This window comes from Diabrotica virgifera, chromosome 2, assembly GCF_917563875.1.
Source record: "Diabrotica virgifera virgifera chromosome 2, PGI_DIABVI_V3a".
NCBI classification, from domain to species: domain Eukaryota; kingdom Metazoa; phylum Arthropoda; class Insecta; order Coleoptera; family Chrysomelidae; genus Diabrotica; species Diabrotica virgifera.
The window spans coordinates 170555389-170579772 of NC_065444.1; the positions used below are offsets into that span (position 1 = coordinate 170555389).

Below are 24384 nucleotides of genomic sequence, written 5' to 3' on the forward strand. Positions count from 1 at the left end.
GATTGATTTCATGTAATCGAATGAACTATCTTTTAGTAAAGTCGTCCCAGGAACGCAACTCATAAATATTGGCGATATCATTTTAAAGTCTTCTACTTTAAAATGTATAATATACATCTGAATTGCCAATATAAATGAGTCAGATTAAATAAATTATTAGAAGAATTTTTTTTTACTTAGCAACAACATTTTTGTTTATTTTTGTAGTATTTTGTATTTTGACAATGAAACCCGATTTGGGCTTCGAAACGTTAATAAAATCATTTTTTTTGTAAAATTGTGGCTTATTCCCATTAAAAATAGTTGACTATAAAAATGCCACAAGGAAATAGCTTCAGAACAACAGTAATCTTTCATTCTGCGTTTAAATTTTTCAAAAATACTTATTAGTTTTCTCAGGATTCGAAAAAAATTAATACATTTAAAGCACATTGAACATTTTGACATTTTGCCCCTATGCCCTTAGTGTAATTAATACCATCATAGTTAACTAGTATCATCTATACATCTTCTCTATAACTATAAAATCCTTTAATTTTAAAACAGAAAATTCCCTCGAAATTTTCCCTACAGTTGTGTGAACATCAGTTGCAACAAGTTTTGTAAATATGTACAAGTAGTAGGAAAGTAACTTTAAAAAAAGATTTATTGATTAAATTGTGAATGATTGTGGTTGTAGTTATAACAATCAGTGGTGGATCTAGACTCTAGACATTTGCCTTGGGAGGGAAAATTTGCCATTGGGGGTAAACTTCCAATGAAACACCAACCTAAACACATAAAAAAGATAAACTCAAATACATAAAAGATAAATAACTTATATGCATTAAGTTCCCTTAATTTTTCCATAGTACCATAGTAGTTGACACTATGTCAACTATTGAAACTTTGTGGTTGTCAACTACTAAAATAGAAATGTTTAGTTAAAAATATGTCTCCTAGAAAATGACAAAGGTTCCGAAAGCTATTAAGGAAGTTCTATGTGGGTAGATAGTTTTGACAACAGAAGTATGGTATACCCAGAACGAATTTGTTGTACAAGTCACAAGGCAAAGCTCAACAGAAAAGAAAAATAGACCCAGAACCATAGCTAAAGGAGGATCAGTAAAATATTAGTGAAGTCGATCACTGATATAACCAGAGTTGGTTTTCCTATCCAACAAAAACATATTGATACAGAAAAACTAGCTTTTTGAACAGGGCTTCCCAAATTGTGCATCGTGACGCATTGGGGTGTTGCAGCATTGTCCCAGGGGCATCGTGTGTCAGGGCAGACTTTTAATACAGAAAATATTTATTTGATTTTAAATGAGTATAAAATACATATGTATTAATAAATAAATCAAATAAAAAATATAACATATCGACAGACCCTTGAATTATCCGAAATTATTCAAAAAATTGTTCAATCCGAAAATTATCTGACGGTCCATGAACTTATCTGCAAATCGGATAATTATAATATTACATTAACCAGCCAGTTATATAAATAAATATCCCTTTTTATTCTTCTGCCTAGGTTTTGATTTCGTTCTTAATTCCTAATAAAAATTATAAATGTTCAAATAGTGTTTTTGTTATAATTATAACCTGTTACTAGGCTAGTACTAAAATTGGTAAGTATTATTGGGGTTGGGTTGAAGGGCGTCAAAAAAATAGCAAAGTCCCAAGAGTGTCAGAGTATGAATAAGTTTGGGAGGCCATGTTTTAGAAGAAGAAATAAACAATTTGAAATCAAAGCAAGGTGCAAAAAAACTGAATGATGAAGGCATTATTAACGACACCACTTATGTATATTGAAGACATACCAAATCATCAAGACAACCCCAATGTTGAAGACATTTACGTAGAGGGTAAAGCTGATAAAACAGCTGAACAACAAAACGAAATAGGTGAGTTATTGAACCAATTTGAGGCTGAAACAGATATAAACATTTTGGATGTTTCGAAATATCATACTACTCTTAGCTATTATTCAGGATACCTCTGCTACTTCAGTAACAAAATTACAAGTTCTGTCTTCAGCAATGGTAGAATTACCTACATCTTCTACATCAAATGAAATTATAGCCTCTAATTTTAAACAAATATATGAAGTTTGTTAGTTAAGAGAGGTCAATAAACTATGTAAGTCTCAAAGTAGAGCTTTTGTAATATAAAAATAGGTACTATACTACTGAATGATAAGGGCTGATTTATCTTAGGAGGGGAAGTGGATGGCACAGCTGTCTTACAGGGCACATTGAAGATTTGTGTTATATGAAAGACATTGGCTAGTAGTTTATAGTAAAACAGGATAGAGCGACAACGAGGCAGTGCACCGTCTATTGTTCCACGGTCCGTGTCGTACACGCCCCGTCTTAACATAAGTCTAGCTTTAAGCAGTATGATGTGCTCTTAGTGTAAAAAATGAGCAGGAATTAATATCATCAGGAAATTTCAACTCAGAACTAATATAAATATATAGAGAAAGCTGACCAGTATACTTTTCAGAAATGTCAGGATTATACTATTCTTATATTATGAAAAACAAGAAATTATTTCGGCTGGCTGAAGAAATTTGATGTAACATAAAAAAATTAGGCTAATAGATTGATATTTATATTAAACTATAAATAAAGAAATATTAAAAATAAATGATATACTCACAATATAAATATACAATTATTATAATAAACTAGCGACAATTACTTAAAACCGGCTTCAGAAAAATAAAATGGTTTAATAATAACATATAACGTTTTTAACCTAACCTAACTCTGTTTAACCCACGGCGTCCCACGGAACAAAATAACAAAATATTTGTATTTTGTGCATTTTGTGTTTGTAGTTTGGCAGTGTTGCCATGTCCTTAGAATGTATAAAGGACTTTTCAACGCTTCTTATTTGTTTCGAGGTTCTATCGGAAAAGAGCAAGAGCATAAATTTAGATAAAACATTAAAAATGAAACATACAATCAAAAGCAATAAGATACAAAAAATAATAGTTTATTTAAATATCAAAAAAGAAAAAGTAAAAACAATTTTTAAACAGTAATAAATAGAGTTAAGTTTTGATATTTTGAGATTTTAATATACGCTGTGTCTAGGTACACGCTAACGTGTACGCAAATAAAAAAGTTACGTACACGCGAAACGTCATCAAGTCAGTGCCGTCACTATTTAGCGTGCACTGTTACTGGTTTTTTGCATACACGCTAACTTGATAAGTACTTGTATCAGGTCAGAGTATTAGAATTTGTCTAATCGCGTTGTTTTTACTATAAAGAGTTTTCTTATTTTTTATTTGTTTAGTGTTTTTTTTTAATTAACTATGGAATGTGGACAATTATTTAGTTCTTTTAATGAGTTTTATTTTAAAACAGTATGAAAAAGATAAAGAGACAAAAATTCGTGATTAAGGGTAGTAGAAATATTAAGATAAAATATACAGGGCGATTGCTTTGTTTGATAAAGCTTAGTAGATCCGCTATAGTAATATAAATATAGCAATAAAAATTAGTAACAAAAATTGTAACAAACTTTGAGCTTAATAATATTACAAAATTAGTTAGAATGTTACAGGGCGTTCGATAACATAGTGGCAGACCAAACTTATATATTTTTTAATGGAACATCCTATATTTTATGTTCGAAATCTTCTTAACTTTCTCATCAAAAAATATAAAGGTTTATTATGTTATAATATAGGGTATTTACAAAGTTATAACCAATTTTCTATGAAAATAGTAATAAGTTCAACTCCCTGTATAAATGGAAATAAACACAACAGCATTGGTTTATAAACTGGTATAATTAACTTACGTATAAAAATTATTTTAACAGTATATTTTGTACATGTCAACTAAATATTTATTTTGTTAACTTGATTATACTTTTATATACATATTAATTTATTACAATTAAGTTTGAAACATCTGAATGAGTCGGCTTTCATTCCCCTTCCCTTAATAACAAATATTGTTCTATCAAACAAATGTAAAACATACCATACCAAAATAGCGTGCACCAAAATATAAAGTCACTGTGCACGCTAAATAATGACGTCACTGGCTTGATGAAGTTTAATTCGCGTGTACCAACTTTTTTTATTTGCGTACACGCTAGCGTGTACGTAGACACAGCGTTTAATATATGTTTTTGAAGTGAATACTTCTTATCGCCCGGTATGGTGATTTTGTCCGAGCCCGAAATCCTATTTGGCCCCATTCAAAAAATCGAGCATACATACGACACGTGCATACGACATAACTAAACCCATGATACTAAAAATAACAAGATAGTATCTTCCCGTATCGCAAATACGTCCGAGTTCGCGCATCGCATGACGTAACTGGAGACCGGAATTTGAATTGTTGTTGTTAGCTTAAATTATAGTTCAGGCTGTATCGTCGCCCCCGTTAGGTAACATATTCCGATTCGATTTTGTTGCACAAACTCACTTAACAAGAGTTCCTTATAACAAATACACAGAGTGCCGGGAGGTGCCGCTGTCGAAAAATTGTTTAAACAATTTTTTTTAAATAAATTCAAAAAATTAATTTTTTCACTTAGTATAATTTTTTTAGATTCTTTGGGTCATTATGAGCCAAAAAGGTCTCCTTTAATTTTTCTCTACAATTGACTGTTGTTGAGTTTTAGTAATAATTTTTAACTGAGTTATTAAGCCTTGAAAATGGCGATTTTCGCGTTTTTCAAATATTAAATCGCGTATATTCAAATATTAACTCGACAAACATAAATTTTCGAGAAAAATCTAGAATCTAGAGAAACAAAGAGACCTTTTTTGCTTATAATGACCCAAAAAATCCAGAAAATTGAACGAATTGAAAAAATGAATTTTTTGAATTTATTTAAAAAAATTGTTTAAACAATTTTCTGACCACGACACCTCCCGGCGCCCTGTCGATTTGTTATAAGGAGCTCTTTTTTAGTAAGTTTGTGCAAAAAAAATTGAATCGGAATAATTTACCTAACGGGGGCGACCATACAGCCTGGACTATACAACCGCGAGCGCGTCAAAATAATCGGAAATCATTCGGACATTACGAACCATTACGAAGTTGGGTCTCCAGTTACGTCACGACTCCCTTCTTTTCGAGATGCGCAATATATTATCTTGTTATTTATAGTATCATGACTAAACCACGTATGTTCGTCAAGGAACAGAAAAATTAACCCGGTTTAATTTATTTACGTCAATCATAGACACAATATGCAATATTGTATGTCCTACTTTTAATTGAACAATACATTAAATTATTTCAAATTTATTAAATTAACGATTTAAATATTTAAATTACGGTTCTGTCGTAGCTTGTCACAAATTAATTTCTCAATCCGAGCCTGTGCTTTTCCTCAGTACAAATGGCGGTCGCGTACTCACAAACATCAAAGGCGGCATCCGAGAGTGGGCCTTCTGATTGTTACCTATTCTGTGACTTAAACCGGATTCTCTGGCCCTTTGTCTCGCCGCTGTCAAGATTGTTTTAAAGTTGACAGCATGTTAGAATGGCCTATACGGTTTAAGTCAACGAACTGTCAATACTGTCAGTAGTGACAGGTGACAGTGACAGTTTGTTGGTTTAATTTTAATTTTTAATAAATAAAATTGAAATCATCACATCATCATTCACAAATTAACAGATAAGATGGAAATGTATATAAACCAAAATTAAACACAAATAAAATAAAAGAAACCAAGAGATCAGGGATCAATGAGTGAGGAGATTTGTAGAGCAGAAATATAATATAATAAGATGGAGGATTCATTATTGAACAACTGTAAAATTGAAATTCAGGAAGAATGTAAGAAAGAAAATACACATGATGCATTCCTTTATTCAGACTTAGAGCAATCTCCCATAAAGATTGAACAAGTGTATATAAAACCAGAGATCAGTGAGGAGACTTGTAGAGAGAAAATATATTATGAGGAGATGGATGATCCATTATTAGACAGCTGTAAAATTAAAATTCAGGAAGATAAGAAAGAAAATACAGATGATGCATTCGTTTATTCAGACATTGAGCAGTTCCCCATAAAGATTGAAGTAAAACAAGATGAAAGTAAGCTTACACCAGTTAAAGAAATAGGAACAAATGAAACAGGTAAATAAATAACAAGAATTAAAGCCTAAACTGTTGTACAATCATCAGAAGTGGAACAGAATGTGTATCAATATAAATTTCATATCCCTAAAACATCTACACTTTTACAGAACTATGGTTTGTTTATAAACCAAGAGGAGTGATTCAAATTTACCGCTCTGTAATGCTTGTATGTAATTGGTTTAACTGTAGGCAAGTTTACTCCACTGTTATAAAATTTTGACACTAATGACATTTATCAAGTTTTGTTCACAATTGGCATTTCATAGGCTAATTAATTTATATACTGAATTCGCTCTAATGAGATTCACTTTGACACATTCGGAATAGGAAACATACAACACAAAAATTCTTACCTCACACTATTAACTATTTATTTATTTATTTACGGCATCCATTTACAAGTTTTACACACAACAAGACTTTTACAAGTTACACCTCAACAATAGTAAATTATTAAAATAATAAACACATCAGAATAATACAAACAAACATATTGTAAGAACAATACAGAACTACACCAAACTTATTGCAAGATACTCCTTAGTTGTTTTTTGAACAAACCAATTTTGGAGTCAAAAATATCCATTTGTCTTGGCAGGCTATTAGCACCCCGAACCAATCGTGTAGTCGGTTCATTTATACCAAAATTAGTGTGGTGAAATGGCACTGAAAAGATTTCTGTTTGTCTGTTGCTTCTACTAGGAACTTTAAGACTAAAAAGTGATATCAATTGAGGACAATCTATGAAAGCATTAATAACTTTGTGTAGGAAGCATAAATCTAACAATGTCCTCCTTGACTCAAGTGTTGGTAAATTTAGACTATCTCTAAACTACTAAACTACTAAAATCAACTAAGGCCCGGTACTTTATATCTCGATTAACAGCAGATTAGTTAACCAGGGTTTAATCGGGACCTCTTTAGGGTCTCTTGCATTGTAATAAATGCAATTATAATTATTATTATACTTATTTATAATTATAATAATACTTGTAATTGCATTTATTACAACGCAAGAGACCGTAAAGAGGTCCCGATTAAACTCCTGTTAACTAACCCGCTGTTAATTGAGACATAAAGTACCAGGCCTTCATCTTCATTAAAAAAAGAAGAATTATTAGAAATAATGGGAGTGTCTACTAATCTCATAAAATTTTGTGGAGTTTATTTCTACAAAATATTTTTATTTTGTACAATAAATAATTTTCTCATTTTTGTTATCAATACATTATACTTAATTGTGTAAATAAATAATTATTGATTGGCGTAAGGTTTATGTTATTTTATTTTATTTTTTTTATTTTATTTATCAACAGGCAAGCCCAATTACAATTAGATAAGGCAAAAACGTCAGGTTCGTTGGGAAAAATATTCCCATGAGATTTTTTTGCATAATTACATTCGTGAGACATCCCAGAATAAGGTTCAAGAAGTTGATCGTTTTCGAGTTATAAGCAGTTTAAAATTGAAAAAAAAAACGAAAAATGGCGATTTTCAAGGCTTAATAACTCGGTTAAAAGTTATTATTATGAAAGTCAGAAAGTGACTAAATCAAAGTTTAATGCCCCCTACAAGATCCCGAAGAAATTTTTGTCAATATTTTATTACTAAGCTGTTATTTTTAAGTAATAATATTGAGCGCCATGCACGTGGTAGGCGGCCGCTCTCTCGCACTTAGCATTTACGGCCGGCTACCACATGCATTGTGCTCAATATTATTACTTAAAAATGACAGCTTAGTAATAAAATAATGACAAAAATTTCTTCGGGATCTTGTAGGGGGGCATTAAACTTTGATTTAGTCACATTCTGACTTACATAATAATAACAACTTTTAACCGAGTTATTAGGCCTTGAAAATCGCCATTTTTCGTTTTTTTTTTCAATTTTAAATTGAAATTTAGACTTAACAACAACTTTAAATGGGTGTTTCTTCCAAAATAAATTTTTTGGGCCTGGCTAGATTTAAAAAAAATATTGTTGTTAAATTTTTGAAAATAATGTATAAAGCACTTTGAGAGGTTCTTAATTAAATGTGATAGAAAGTTGAGCTTAATTCTTTTTATATATAGGTTTTTTGAAAAAAAATGTCCATTCTAATGATTTACCTGCCACTCTAATGATAAAAAATAAAACAACCCCTAAGTTTACATCAAAAATCAACTTATATTAAAAGAAAAAAGAACATTTCATTTTAACATTTTGCCCCAAAAAAATGTAGAAATAATAAAAAAAGAAACATCAGCTTTGTGAAACCATTCACTTGATTTCATTCCTTTACCATACAACATCTAAACTGAAGATTTAAATAAATTATCAATATAGTCATATTCTTGTATTTTGTAGAATCTATTGGAAACTGGTTCAGGTGGATGCACTAGCTGACATAAGATTCCATTTCTAGTAGTCACAGTTTGACGATCAGCGATATCTGGCCAGAAAAAACTTTTACCATTTTTCATCATAAAGTTAACAGTCATAATGTTTCGATCAATTTTTTCAATGATTCCTGAAAAAAAGTGTATAGCTTAATAAAATTTAACAATTAAATTTTAAAGTAAAGAAAAGCAGTATAGTAAAAAACTGTAGTCTCTTACCTGGATACCAATCATTATCAAAAATAGCTGTAACCCAGGTATCTTCACTAAATTCTTCTATTCCTGTAGGCCGAGCAGTGGCTCTTCCATTGTCATTTTCCTCACTTAAATATGAAGACTGTAGCGGCGGTACTTTATTTTCAATCGCATAATGAATACAATTCTCAAAGCTGCATTTAAAACAGCTTAAAGTTCTAAAACTCAGCTCTCGAGTAATGTGATTCCAAGTTACTTGATGTGTTTGCATTGTCCCTTTATATGGTTTTAGTAGTGGAGGCAGAAAAGCATCAAATTTTTCAATATTATTTTCATTAAGACATTTGATATGTATATTGCTGATGTTTTCTTGAATACATTTCACAAAGACATCAAAGTTATTTATGTCATGGTTAAATGTTATGAGTTGATCTGCAGTTCTTTTAATGGTTGCACCAATACCATCTGGAGCTCCCTTTCCATGTCCTGCCTCTGAATAGTTCCAAGAAATATGTTGGATTTGTGGAAAAATTTTGGTAAGACTTGCTGTAGGTAAAAGAACATTTTTTTATTTCGATACTGGCTGCTTGGACTGTCTGAGAGAAAATGAATTGTTTTAAATTCGGTTTCTAATTCATGCTGGTAATTGTTTATAATTATTTCCATATGTGCCATTATGGAGGCAGGATCATGTCTTAAGGACTTGGAGACGGTACAAAAACCCTCTTTTTTTGATTTATGGTACATCATACCAGTATGAAGTGTTATTTGGTCTCGGGATGCTCCAAAATGCACAGACTGTGCTTCATTTGCATACTTGCAGAGAAAATTTTCGGAAAAATCTATATGAAATAGAATTTCATTTTCAGTTAGGCTTGCTTTTAATGTCTTCATTACTGAATATTGATGCTTAATTGTCAAAATATGTCGTAAAATTTTATTTTGATATAGTTCTAATTTCTGAATTAGTGTTGCTGGATTAGACCTCACTTTCTCCTTTTTGGTAATCTGAACAAGAATGTCCTTTTTAGTTTTGACACTAATTCGTTTTTCTTTTAGCGTAATCCACCTCTCATATTCAAATTTTCTTATCCACATTTCATCTTCCACATGGTAGAATATCTTCTTAAATTTGCAATTTTCACATTTTCGTTCCAGACATGCTTCATTGTATTTTGAACAGCACAAAGTTTCAAGAAGTGTATCTATGTCCTTTTCCAATATTATTTTATTTGTATATAAACTTGTTATAAGCAATTTTACATTTTCATGCAGTATACAAAGGCATGTATCCCTTCCCGTTAATTTTTGAGAGATGACCCAAAATGGGCGAACTTTACAAAATAAGGCATATGACACTTTCAATGATGGATACTCTGACTGAAACTTGTGAAATAAATTCTTTAAGGTATTGTTTAGGTATCTTTTTTGCATTTTTTGGCATTTTCTTGTAACTGTATCGTTTTTACCAGGGCATATACGAGAGTTTTCTTCTTGTAAGTAGAAGTCATGTATGGTCTTTTTTAAAAAGCTAAAACCAGTAAATGATTTTCTTTCGTATTTAAAAACTTCTGTTCTATTCCTATTGGCCCTCCTTAAACCTGGAGGAAGGAATTGTTTGGCATCTTTCAGTAGTTTATATTTTCTCAAGTTGGGACCCTCTATTGCCTTTGTAAATATTTGTTTGCACTTGTCATCTTTTAGGGATAAAAATTTAGAAGAAAGATCTTCTTTTAGAGCTTCTCCAAAAAGTAATTGTCTTTTTACTTCCTTAGGGACTGTTGGTGAATTTTTAAGTAGTTCTGTAACCTTTGACTGAGGAGATAAAACCGACTTTTTTTTCTTAATGGCTCTGTAAAATCTTTTTTTATACATTTCAAATTTACATTTTAATTTTTTATTTTCCTGTTGAGTTTTTTTTAGTTCCCTAAATAATTTCGTTTGGTTTCGTCTTTTAACCCTTTTTCCTTCCCTTTTTTGTCTGCTTACACTGCTAATAGGTGTACTACTAAATGACGAAGCAAAACTAGTGGATGGTTCATTTTCCTCAAAATTTACTTCTGAGTTTTGTTCTTCAGGCTCACCATTCTCACTGACTGGAGGTGTATTGTCATTTAAATTTTTGAAAAATTTCTGCCGGTTTCTATATTTTTTTGAATTCTCCTTCCAAGATTTCCTTTTTGCTTTTAGTTCCCTGCGACTTAAATCCTCTTTTAATTTAACAATGCCCTTTTCCTTAGCTTTTTCATATATTTGATGTTTTTTTTCCTGCTCTATTTTATATCTTTCTGCGTTATTTTTAATTTTTTGTCTCCTTTTTTTTTCGCATTCCCTTTTTTTACGTTTTCTTTCTTCTTCACTTTGCTTTTTGCGTGCCATTATTTACTAGTCAAAGTTAGTTTTTCAAAGTAATCTACAAAGATAAAAAATAAATCATTAGCATGGCATAACATCATTAGCGTGGTTTAATTTGTGCACGCTAATGACGAAAATAAATAGCCACTCTAATGACAAAATGTGTATATTTTCTTATAAAAATTCCCTCAGTATTTTTTGAATAAAGAAAGATATTCTAATTAAAAGCTTATTTATTAGTGCCAAATATGATCATAAGTTAACTTTTTTAATTTTGATTTTTTCTGAAAAACTTACCTCCACTCTAATGACGAAGCTTAATACACGACCACGTGCACGTACTTTTTAACGCCTATCTCTGAAGACTAAATAAATATTGCGCAGGAAAAATACCTTAACTGTATTGTTGGAGGGGATAGAAATTTAAATATAAACGGTAATTTCCGGTTGGGTATATCACGCGGGAATTTTAAACTGTTAACTGTTGGTCCACGCTAATGACGCGGACAGTTGGGGACAAACTTTAAGCTGTCATATTAAGTTATTTATATTACATTTTAAAACTGTTGTTGTATGGTTGGAATAAGTGGTTATTAGGGTACATGTAAACTATTACAAAATAAGTTATTAAACCTCCATGATGAAAATATTGCTATGGATTCATTGAAAAATCAGGTCGGGGACATCCACGCTAATGATTTTTAAAATTTATTTATTTTTTTTAAATAAGAAAAAGAGCAAAATATATAAGTTTTTATAAATTGTTCAAATTATTCTAAGGCCAAATGTTCTAACAAAGCAAAAAAAATTGGTTTCTATTAGTTATTTAAAAAAAAACAAGAGGGACCTTAAAATGTTAGCTTGGGGAGAAAATACCAAATAACAACTTTAGAGAAAAATTATAAGAGACCTTTTTTATCCAGAATGGTCCAAAAAACCTGCAAAAAAATTGTCCAGGCCAAAAATATTGATTTTTGCAATTTGATTAAAAAAAAATTGTTAAAAAAAATTTGGCCCACTTCTCACGTGGGCGACTCCTTGAACCTTATTCTGGGATGTCTCACGAATGTAATTATGCAAAAAAATATCATGGGAATATTTTTCCCAACGAACCTGCCGTTTTCGCCTTGTCTAAATAATGTTAAACTATAAATTCATAACACTGACTATATCTATGGTTACAATACAAAAAGTTAATCTGTATTATTATACAAAGCAATACAAAAAGTTATCTATACAAAAAGTTAATCTGTATTATTATACAATGCAATACAAAAAGTTATCTGGGTATATCCATTACTCAAGTCAAGAGTACACAAAACCTGACGCAAGAATGAGCCGAAGGTTGCAAAGAAATCTATGTTATCATAATGATTGGCTAGTCTGGCAGTTCTTGAAATGAAGTTGTTAAATTCAGTTAGTGCGATGTATAGGGTAGTGGAAACTAGCTATAGATCTGGTAGGTCTAGATGGAACATGTATATTAATTTAATTATTTATATTTTTATGTCTGTTTACTATTAGGTAATAATATTGTGTAGTAATTTCCAGTCACTACTGACAACTGAACTTCCCAAAAAAGAAATTACTAACGTCAGTGTCAAAGTGAATCTCAGACAAATTCAGTATATCATTGATTTTTTGTATTTTCTGCGTTATTCCTTTAATTTTTAGATTTTTAGTCTACTTTTATATAAAAAGCAGTTGTTTTTAGAACTATTTAGCGACATATTAATATAATATAATATTTATGGATTACTGCCGAGGGCCGACAGGATACAAAAAAGAAGATGTATTTGGTGATTATTCTGGTGACTTTCTTGGGTGTGAATCTGTCTTTTTAGTTTACTCCTCCTGGTTAAAAAATACACCATAGAACCTAAATAATAAATATAACATTTTTTTCATTTACAATTTTGATCTTAACCCTAGACCAGTATCAATATCTAATCATATGTTATTAGTATGGATACCTATAATACAGTACCTATACTCTTTCTATAACCACCACATGTATTATGAGATTTCACTTACAGGCGCTGATCTAGAAATTACTTACCTCAAATATTATATTTTCCAGATTTAGCCATACCTTCAACTCATACTTACTCTAACGATAAAATACACTATATTTATAATCCCAGATACCTACAGTATCAAAAAGATTGATCTCTGATGGTACTCTTTCCATATTATCAAGCCGTAGTTGCAAGTAAAATAAAACGGTATTATCATAAATACATTTAATATTAAATCATTATTAATATACACAATTTTAAATATGAAGTGACAAATGTGACAAAAATCTTTATCTAAGGTTGGGAATAATATAACAATAAAGACAAATATACTAATATAATGGTTTTTACAAGTTGTGAATAAAGTAACTATAAACCAGATTTACAGAAAGCAAAACATAATGCTACTAAACACAACTTGTGATACAGTGAAACTTGGATAATTCGAATCTCAGGGGACCATTAAAAAAATTCAAATCATCCAAAAATTCTAAATTCTAAATAAATCTACAAAAACAAGGATTACCTACAAAAACATCTACAAATGATAAATATCATTAGTTGATCATCAAAAAACAGTAGTTGATCATTTTTATCGCTTGGAGATGTGTTTGTTTATATTCTTGTCAGAGTTTTGTCAACCTAAAAAAATGTGCCAACAAAATTGGCCAAAAATATCAATTAAAACATTTGCAAGCTATAAAAAAGACAGACTTTATGTTTTTCCAAAGAGATCTGAAATTTTTAGCTGCTTTTGAGAATTTAGCTTCTCAGTAATGACAAAAGATTCTAAGATATTCATAAAAGATAGTAGAAAAGTTCGAATTATCCAAAATATAATTCGAATTATCCACGACTTTTTACCATTACTTATATTCGCTGCGTGCAAGTACTTGGAGGGGATGCGAGAAACGATCATGCAAGAATAGCGGAGAAATCTTGCAACTTTCTTATATTGTCAATTGAAATTGTCAAATTGACGTATATGTCATACCTACTGTCATTGAAGAAAAAAATTATGTGTTGCTCCACAATATTGATACGATATGCAATTGTTATATAAAATAAATTTAATTAATTGCATTTTGCTTGCAGTACTGCATTTTAATAACTAATTTTATTTACTACATACAATTGTTTACCTTTTAATAACATAACCTCATTTTAATTTTTCTTCTTATAATTTTTTTTGTGCTACGGCCTTGACAATTGTCCAGCATCCAGGACTAATATAATTGACCAATATAATTAAAAGTGCGAAAAAAGTTGCTGAGTTATGAAACCAGGTGTCGCTTTTCCGAACTTGCACGGTCCCAATATGAAATGCTAGGGACCAGAATAAAAATTTGAATTAAAGAAGATTTCGAATTATGGAAGTTCGAATTAAGCAGGTTCCACTGTACTGGGAACAGTTTGGTTTAACAATAAACATAAAGAAAACAAAACTAAGTTATCCTAGTTTATCTAAGAAAACTTACGGTTATCAGTAAGAAATGTAAAGTCATAACAAGAATCCAGATAAAAAATGAAGATATTGAACAAGTGGACAAAATGAAATAGGAGTCTGGATTAAGGAAAATCTAAATACGCAATCAGAAATTTAATCAAGAATAGACCAATCAAAAGCAGCCTTTTTGAAGATAAGGAAATTGCTGAGTATGAGTAACCAAAGACTCAAACTACAACTCCTATATCGAGTGTATAGGAAAGTGGAAAGAGCAATATCACAACTAAAAGATGGCAAAGCTCCTGGACCTGACAATGCATATGCTGAACTCATAAAACTATTTAACACCGACGGTACTCAACGCCTAACCAAAATATTTAACGACATATATTTAAGCGGAGTAATACCAAAAACATGGTTGAAGTCGACGTTTGTTGCTTTACCAAAGAAAACAAAGTCCGTATCCTGCAGTGATTGCCGAACCATCAGCTTAATGAGCCATATTTTAAAACTATTTCTAAAAATTTTACATCAAAGGATATATAGACTGTGCGAAGAAAAAATCAGCCGAACACAGTTTGGTTTTCGAAATGCAGTGGGTACAAGAGAGGCTCTTTTAGTATACAAGTGCTATTTCAACGATGTAGAGACGTAAATTGCGATATTTATGCATGTTTCATTGATTACCAAAAAGCGTTCGATACAGTAAAGCACGAAATCAAATAGATGAAATAGAGAATGTGGAAAAATCCCCTTACGAACAATTCACACATCCACCATTTCGGGCTGGGAAAAATTTTTCGAATAGAATCAAAGATCCAAACACCAGTTCTTAGAAATGTGTTTCGCCCTCTTCAACCTCTCTGGGCTCGTCGGTAAAGACAAGAGGTTGAATATCTTTAGACACATTCTAATCAAAAAACAACATTCGAGACCTAGACATAGAAGGTGCGTAAGTCTACGGCAAATCCGACAATGACAGTCTCAAGTTTTAATTCCCTAATTACTTAAAGTAAGTAAAATATATGTTTAAAAACATAAGATGTAGATCTTTGAAACACACTCAGTGAACCAAAGATCCAAGGTTATTGGTTTAACGACCACTCGTACGAAATCAAATAGATGAAATAGAGAATGTGGAAAAATCCCCTTACGAACAATTCACACATCCACCATTTCGGGCTGGGAAAAATTTTTCGAATAGAATCAAAGATCCAAACACCAGTTCTTAGAAATGTGTTTCGCCCTCTTCAACCTCTCTGGGCTCGTCGGTAAAGACAAGAGGTTGAATATCTTTAGACACATTCTAATCAAAAAACAACATTCGAGACCTAGACATAGAAGGTGCGTAAGTCTACGGCAAATCCGACAATGACAGTCTCAAGTTTTAATTCCCTAATTACTTAAAGTAAGTAAAATATATGTTTAAAAACATAAGATGTAGATCTTTGAAACACACTCAGTGAACCAAAGATCCAAGGTTATTGGTTTAATGACCACTCGTACGAAATCAAATAGATGAAATAGAGAATGTGGAAAAATCCCCTTACGAACAATTCACACATCCACCATTTCGGGCTGGGAAAAATTTTTCGAATAGAATCAAAGATCCAAACACCAGTTCTTAGAAATGTGTTTCGCCCTCTTCAACCTGAGTGTGTATTTCACTGAGTGTATATTTCACTGAGTGTGTTTCAAAGATCTACATCTTATGTTTTTAAACATATATTTTACTTACTTTAAGTAATTAGGGAATTAAAACTTGAGACTGTCATTGTCGGATTTGCCGTAGACTTACGCACCTTCTATGTCTAGGTCTCGAATGTTGTTTTTTGATTAGAATGTGTCTAAAGATATTCAACCTCTTGTCTTTACCGACGAGCCCAGAGAGGTTGAAGAGGGCGAAACACATTTCTAAGAACTGGTGTTTGGATCTTTGATTCTATTCGAAAAATTTTTCCCAGCCCGAAATGGTGGATGTGTGAATTGTTCGTAAGGGGATTTTTCCACATTCTCTATTTCATCTATTTGATTTCGTACGAGTGGTCGTTAAACCAATAACCTTGGATCTTTGGTTCACTGAGTGTGTTTCAAAGATCTACATCTTATGTTTTTAAACATATATTTTACTTACTTTAAGTAATTAGGGAATTAAAACTTGAGACTGTCATTGTCGGATTTGCCGTAGACTTACGCACCTTCTATGTCTAGGTCTCGAATGTTGTTTTTTGATTAGAATGTGTCTAAAGATATTCAACCTCTTGTCTTTACCGACGAGCCCAGAGAGGTTGAAGAGGGCGAAACACATTTCTAAGAACTGGTGTTTGGATCTTTGATTCTATTCGAAAAATTTTTCCCAGCCCGAAATGGTGGATGTGTGAATTGTTCGTAAGGGGATTTTTCCACATTCTCTATTTCATCTATTTGATTTCGTACGAGTGGTCGTTAAACCAATAACCTTGGATCTTTGGTTCACTGAGTGTGTTTCAAAGATCTACATCTTATGTTTTTAAACATATATTTTACTTACTTTAAGTAATTAGGGAATTAAAACTTGAGACTGTCATTGTCGGATTTGCCGTAGACTTACGCACCTTCTATGTCTAGGTCTCGAATGTTGTTTTTTGATTAGAATGTGTCTAAAGATATTCAACCTCTTGTCTTTACCGACGAGCCCAGAGAGGTTGAAGAGGGCGAAACACATTTCTAAGAACTGGTGTTTGGATCTTTGATTCTATTCGAAAAATTTTTCCCAGCCCGAAATGGTGGATGTGTGAATTGTTCGTAAGGGGATTTTTCCACATTCTCTATTTCATCTATTTGATTTCGTACGAGTGGTCGTTAAACCAATAACCTTGGATCTTTGGTTCACTGAGTGTGTTTCAAAGATCTACATCTTATGTTTTTAAACAGTAAAGCACGACACGCTGATGGAGATATTAACCAATATTGGAATTAACACCTGTGATTTAAGAATTATCAGCAATCTATACTGGAATCAAACATCCTCTATCCGGACAGAGGCAGGAGAATCCGACGATATCAAAATCAAACGTGGGGTCCGTCAGGGATGTATACTATCCCCACTGCTGTTTAACATCTACTCTGAGGAAATCTTTCAAGAAGCAGTGGATGATGTTGAAGCCGATTCGAATTAACGGAGAATGTATCAATAACATAAGATACGCAGACGACACTGTGGTATTCGCTGACAGTTCTGAAGCCCTACAGGAGTTAATGAACAGAATCGCAGAAGTCAGTCAGAGATACGGACTTTCACTAAACACTAAGAAAACAAAATGTATGATTATCTCTAAGAACAAACAGCAATTTGGACGAATCAGTGTGAATGGTCAACAAATAGAAAGAGTAAAAACATATACCTACCTTGGTATGAACGTCAATGAAAATTGGGACCATTCTATAGAAATCAAATGTAGGATAGAGAAAGCAAGATCTGCATTTCAAAAAATGGCAAAGTTGTTCAAATGTCATGATTTGTCGATACCCATAAAAGTCAGATTTCCTAAAACCGTTGACTCTGTTATCTACCTTATTTGATTATCTACTTTTACCGTAACATACAGGGTTGCGAGAAAGTCTGGCAACACGGTAATTTATCGGAAACCGCTAAAACGATTTTTATGGATTTTGGTGGGTGAGGGTCTTTTAATACGGCCGATATTATAGTGGTAATTACATTGTTGACAAATCTTCTGTTTTTCTGGAAATCTAATGAACTTTATTATTTCAAATCGAACACCCTGTATATTTTTTGCGTTTTGGAATTCCTAAGGGATACTGATTATTTTTTATATGATATTCCCTATACCTAAATTCCATAATTTCGGAGTTATTGCTACATTTATTAAAAAAAAATTTAAACAATTTATAAAAATCAATTTTTTAGGCCCGGGTAGACATTATTTTAGGTTCATTGGATCATTTTAAACTGAAGCCATGTGTATTGGAGGAACAAAACAGTCCATTACATTAGACGATGGGGTAGAAATTAAACACTGCGATGAATACAAGTACCTGGGCATGAAGATAACTCAAGATGGAACACTCGATGCTGCTATAAAAGACAGAAACATGCAGGGTAGAAAAGCCATATCCATGATGAACGGCATTCTGTGGGACCAGACAATATCTAAAGCGAACAAACAGCTCATATACAATAGCATACTTAAAAGTATAATCACATATGGCAGTGAAGTTTGGCCACTGAAACAAAGAGCGCAGAAAATGTTACTAGTAACAGAAATGGACTTCTGGAGAAGAGCAGCAGGCAAATCAAGAAGAGATCGGATACCGAACGAGAGAATACGAGAAATGATGGGAGTAACACATACAATACTTGATGACATAAAAACAAAACAATTGGTATGGTACGGCCATGTACAGAGAATGCCAGATGACAGGATCCCTAAACAGATTTTGGCATGGACACCACAAGGGAGAAGAAAAAGAGGAAGGCCGAGAAGAAGCTGGAGGGAGGGAATTGAAAAAGAACTAGAGGAAAGAGAAATCCCTCCAGGTCTATGGTTAAACAGAGAAGAATGGCGGTTAGGAGTCGGAAGGCGTCGGAGAACGCTGTAAACCGATAGTAGTAGTAGTGGATCATTTTGAACAAAAAAAGTCTTTTGTAATTTTCCTCCAAAGTTAATCGTTTCCGAGTTATAAACAATTTAAGGTTAAAAAATACAAGTAAAAAATATTATTTTTGAAACTACGAAGTGGCTAAATTCAACTATAAGCCTTATTTTATCAGTTACCCATAAGAAATTTGGTCTTGTTTCATTTTAAAATATTATTTTTAGTTGTCAATCGCCCCTTCTCTCATATGCGTTTTATTAATAATTAAAATAAAAACAATATTTTAGAGTAAAACGTGCCAAAAATTCTTATAGGTGTCTGATAGAAGAAGGTTTGATCTTGAATTTAAGTTGTTTGTAATTTCAAAAATTATCTTTTTTTTACTTGTGTTTTTGAACCTCGAAAATCGTCATTTTTCGTTTTTTTTTTTTCAGTTTTAAATTGTTTATAACTCGAAAACGATTAATTTTAGAGAAAAATTACAACAGACCTTTTTTGTTCCCAATGATCTAGAGAACCTAAAATAATGTCTTCCCGGGCCGAAAAAATTGACTTTTATAAAATGTTTAAATTTTTTTTAATAAATGTAGCAATAACTCCGAAATTATGGCATTTATGTATAGGGAATATTCTATGAAAAATAATTAGTATCCCTTAAGGATTCCAAAACTTAAAAAAATATACAGGGTGTTCCCTTTCAAATAAGAAAGTTAAGTAGATTTACAGAAAAACGGATGATTTGACAACAATGTAATTACCACTATGATAAATTTGCCCGCATTAAAAAACCCTTACCCACCAAAATCTATAAAAATCGTTCTAGCGGTTTCCGAAAAAATAACATCTTGCCAGACTTTTTCGCAACCCTGTATACATCCTGTTTCATGACTGTCTGTCCGTCCGTCCGCGAATACAACTTCCTCCGTTATTAACACAGATAGAATGACAAATGAGGTGTCGAATGAAAGCTTCTAATCCAAGGATAGTATTAAAAATGAGAAATTTGTCATCGGAGTTCGGTTTTAGAGCTGCAGCCGTAAGTACTGTTTTAAAGTCACTTAAAATACACTAAGCATCGAAATTAACGCACCACCTTAAAAATGTCTCGTGTTTTTTAAACCTGTTGTCCGATTTAAGTGATTTTTTAGTACATTATAGCTTTATTGTTCAAGAATATCGGTGTAATAATATTGTTGCTAAACAGGTAAGTCTCATTGTATACCGGGTGTAACAATGATAGTGGTTTTTTTTTTCCTGAAAGTTTGCAACACTCTGTGAAATATTCTAGCGTATATAAAATATAACTTTAGCCTTAGGCCTTCTTAACATTTTGCTTTTTGATTCATTCGCTTTTGTGGGATAATAAAAAAATTAGGTACAGTAGAACCTCGATTAACCGAGGTAATTGGGACCAGAGAACCTCGGATACGGCAAAACTCGGATAACACGGAATGTAGGTAACCTAAATATAGTACAATACTGGAATTGGTGTTGTAAATGTCTCAATATTACTTAAATAACGATTTAAACTAGTTATTTGTGACTTTTGTTCAGTTTATAAATACAAGAAATATTTTAAAAATTGTAAGAAACCAAATATGTAAATGTATTTACATCGCGTGTTTATTTGTACGTGATACTTTCTCATTAAAATTTATAAAATTCACATTAGGATGGCCTCGGTTAACCCGGAATCTCGGTTAATCGATTTCCGGTTAACTGTACTGTACAGGGCCCCCGCTACCATATGTGCAAAGTGTGCAATGCACACGGGCGCCATCCTTTAGGGGCGCCAAAACCCGGGGCCAAAATTGCAAAAAATTTTGAAAAAAAAAAACAAAAGATAATTTTAAAATAAAAGTTAAGAAATTAAATAGGATTACAAGTGAAATTTCCTCTTGGTAAAAGGTATATTAGTTTAAAAAGCCCTAAAGGGCTACAAACATATACAAAACGTTTTCGCTCTGTAGCTCTGATGATGCTATTGTTACAGAGCGAAAACGTTTTGTATATGTTTGTAGCCCTTTAGGGCTTTTGAAACTAATATACCTTTTACCAAGAGGAAAATTTTTATTAAATTTCACTTGTAATTAATGGTATACAGCCAACTACAGGAAGTTCTTCCTTGTGGATTTTTAAATAGGATTAGGTATAAATAGAAGAAAAATAAGTGAAAAACAGAATACTTCGGCCACATAATTAGAGAACCTAAATACCATCTACTTCGCCTTTAATACAAGGAAAAGTGGAGGGAACGAGATGGATTGGTCGAAAGAAATTTTCATGGTTGCGTAATATTAGACAATGATGGTGTGGAACCACAGTAGAATAATTTCGCGCAGCAGTCGATAGAGAGAGGTTTCAGGGACTTGTAAACAGATGACGGCCAACGTATGAATACGGACACGGCATCTAAAGAAGAAGAAGGTATAAATATACACGAAATTTTATTAGTATATCATCCAGTTACTGCTGATTCCTATGTGATAGAACAAGTCAATTTATTTTATGATTTCATTCTGTTTCTTATTTTTATAGTTTAGTGTACAAAATAATAGTCCATTTACTCACAGTTTTTGTTGTGAATTTTAGAGAACCGATTGTATTGACGTGAAATTTGGCATACACATAGCTAATATTAAAAAAAAAGTGATATTGAGCCCAGAGCTTTTGCCCTGGGGGTGAGTTTTACCCCTTCTTGGGAGTGAATAAACATATCAGGGTGTGCATAAACGGGTCTGGAATAGGATAAATTGACTAATTCTAAGCAACTTTGGTTCTATAGATTTTTTTCACTAAGTCATTACTTTTTGAGTTATTTGCGAGTGAATATGTTCATTTCTCAACAAAAAACCCCGTTTTTTGCAAACAGCTCAAAAAGTATGTATTTTATCGAAAAAAAAATGATCTTAGCAAAATATAGCTTACAAAAAGTGAAAAAAATAGTTTACTTATATTTTTTAAGTCTGTAAACCCAGTAGAAGCAGATCTGCAGCTAACGAAAAATAGGTTCTTATTCGTCAAATTCCAAATCGAATATTTAATCGTGAAATAACCAAAAAAATGAAGCACTTTTCGGGTAAAACTCATTACATCTTTTTAAAGTCTTTAAAAAAGCTTTATTTTTGTTTTTTTTTAGTTTCTAGCATCAAAAGTAAATGTAAGTTACGGTCAAAATAAAGTAGTCCCCTTTTTTTGATAAAAAAATCGTAAAAATCACCCCCTAATTAACATCCCAAATGAAATTAATCGTTACTGCTTTACGACATTTTCTTGCTTTACCATTTACTTTATATATGTATTGTTTATATAATCTGTAAGTTTCATCGGTTCAAAGTGCTCATTTTTGAAAAGATTTGGTTTTAAAGTAAAATTTTTTTAATCTTGAAAAAAATTCCTTGTGTTCAAAATAACTTAAAAATTATTATCTAGTGATACCCAAAATCTCGAGTAAAAAAATGTAGGTTTTGCTTTTCTGAATAATTGATATTTTTGTTTTCCTCCAAGTCAAAAATTTGTTAAGATATGACTGTTCAAAATTTGCATATGTACTTACACTCGTGATTAGTGACTTGTTTAAGCCCTTTTAACTACAATCTTTTCAAAAATAAGCACTTTGAACCGATGAAACTTCAGATCAATATAAACAATACATAAGTAAAGTAGCTTGTGGTGAAGAGGTAACGATTAATTTCATTTGAGATGCTAATTAGGGGGTGGTTTTCATGATTTTTTTTTACCAAAAAAAGTGTTTAACATTAATTTGAGCGTTACTTACTTTCGATGTTAGAAACTTAGAAAAAAAAAACAAGAATAAAGATCCTTTTAAACGCTTTAAAAACGTTATAATGAGTATTTCCCGATAAGTTTTTGATTTTTTGGTTATTTCACGTTAAAATATTCGATTTGGAATTTGACGAATAAGAACCTACTTTTCATTAGCTACAACTCTGCATCCACTGGGTGTACAGATTTCAAATATACACCCTTTTTTTTACTTTTTGAGTTATTTGTGAAAAACCGTCTAAAATTATGTTTTTTTTTATTGAAAAATGAACATATTTACTCGCAAATAACTCGTAAAGTATTGACTCGTAAAGTGAAAAAACTGGATAGGACGAAAGTTGCTTAAAATTAGATATTTTATTAAATTAGATTTTTTTGAACTTTTTTTTCATCCCCGAGAAGGGGTAAAACTTACATCCAGGGCAAATCACATATCAGCACAATACCACTTTTTTCTTTGACATGTTAGCTATGGTATGACAAATTTTATGACAATCCAAGCGGTTCTTTAAAATTCGGAGGTTTTACAATATTTGACCGTGGGTGAATAGACTATGAATATGACTTCTAAAGTTCACTTTTTTGCTTTATTTCAAGCACCTACCTACCTATCTACCGTTAAAAAAATACATAAAAAAACTTGATCCAAAATGTCTTTAAGCGGCTCTAAAATGTTTTTTGCACACAGGCGCCTGCAACCCTTACGGGGGCCCTGGTACTGTACTTTAACACCTAGTAATGTTCTTCATCAATACAGGGTGTTTTTAAATAAATGAGACAAACTTTAAAGGGTAATTCTGCATGAAAAAATAATGACTGCATTATAAACATATGTCCGCAAATGCTGTGTTTCCGAGATACGGGATGTTGATTTTTTTCTTACAAACTGGCGATTTATTTATTGATCTAAAACTGGATGAGATATATATATATATATATATATATATATATATACAAAATATGCATAAGATGGATACGCATAAGATGCTCTCCTTGTTATATATATATATATATATATATATATATATATATATATATATATATATATATATATATATATATATTGTTATATTTCTATTTGATATAAAAATTAAAATTTGATAATTATAAACAAAATTCACTTTAATATAAAATATTTTCAATTTTCTCAACCACGGGCATATAAATTTAAAACAACCTGTATACAACAAATTGTTATATTTAATTTTAAGAAGTGATTAAATAAGACTCAAGTGAAATCGTTAATAGGTCATTATCGTTGTTCGCGGAAGGTCGTTCGTTATCATCATTAGCCGATGCTAAATAAGACTAAGTGGAAATAGAGAATAGGTCATTAAAATTTGTATATAGTAGAAAGTAATTTTAGAATGGGAATTAACTATTTTCTTTGAAATCCATTAAGCATATTTAGAAAGTTTAAAAATTGGTTTTGAGGAATACTGCGAATGAGAGTTGGTGGTGGAATTTTGATTTGTGAATCTGGAAGGGATAT

General features: G+C 31.6%; 3 protein-coding genes across 6 annotated transcripts in view; 1 reads left to right on the forward strand and 2 right to left on the reverse strand.

The window, feature by feature from the left end:
• The window catches only part of LOC114338423 (DNA repair protein RAD50), an 87527-nt gene extending 84735 nt beyond the window's left edge, over window positions 1-2792 (reverse strand). The window contains exon 1 of one of the 2 annotated variants that reach the window (XM_028289023.2): window positions 2650-2792. The gene's annotated coding sequence lies outside the window, so the exon portion shown is untranslated. The remainder of the gene's footprint in view (window positions 1-2649) is intronic. The other variant, XM_050644096.1, reaches the window with a different exon arrangement.
• A 2777-nt stretch (window positions 2793-5569) lies between these two features.
• LOC114338422 (zinc finger protein 239-like) overlaps window positions 5570-24384 on the forward strand; it is a 34113-nt gene continuing 15298 nt past the window's right edge. For 2 of the 3 annotated variants that reach the window (XM_028289019.2, XM_028289021.2), the window contains exon 1: window positions 5570-6111. In XM_028289019.2, the coding sequence (XP_028144820.1) occupies window positions 5760-6111 (352 nt within the window). In that variant the 5' untranslated portion in view covers window positions 5570-5759. Of the gene's footprint in view, window positions 6112-8460; window positions 12950-24384 lie in introns of those variants that run through there. The other variant, XM_028289022.2, reaches the window with a different exon arrangement.
• Window positions 8306-8958, reverse strand: LOC126880301 (uncharacterized). Its single transcript, XM_050644097.1, has 2 exons — window positions 8712-8958; window positions 8306-8623 (listed from the first exon to the last, which is right to left on the reverse strand). The coding sequence occupies exons 1-2, from the start codon at window positions 8956-8958 to the stop codon at window positions 8406-8408; spliced, it is 465 nt and encodes a 154-aa protein (XP_050500054.1). The 3' UTR covers window positions 8306-8405.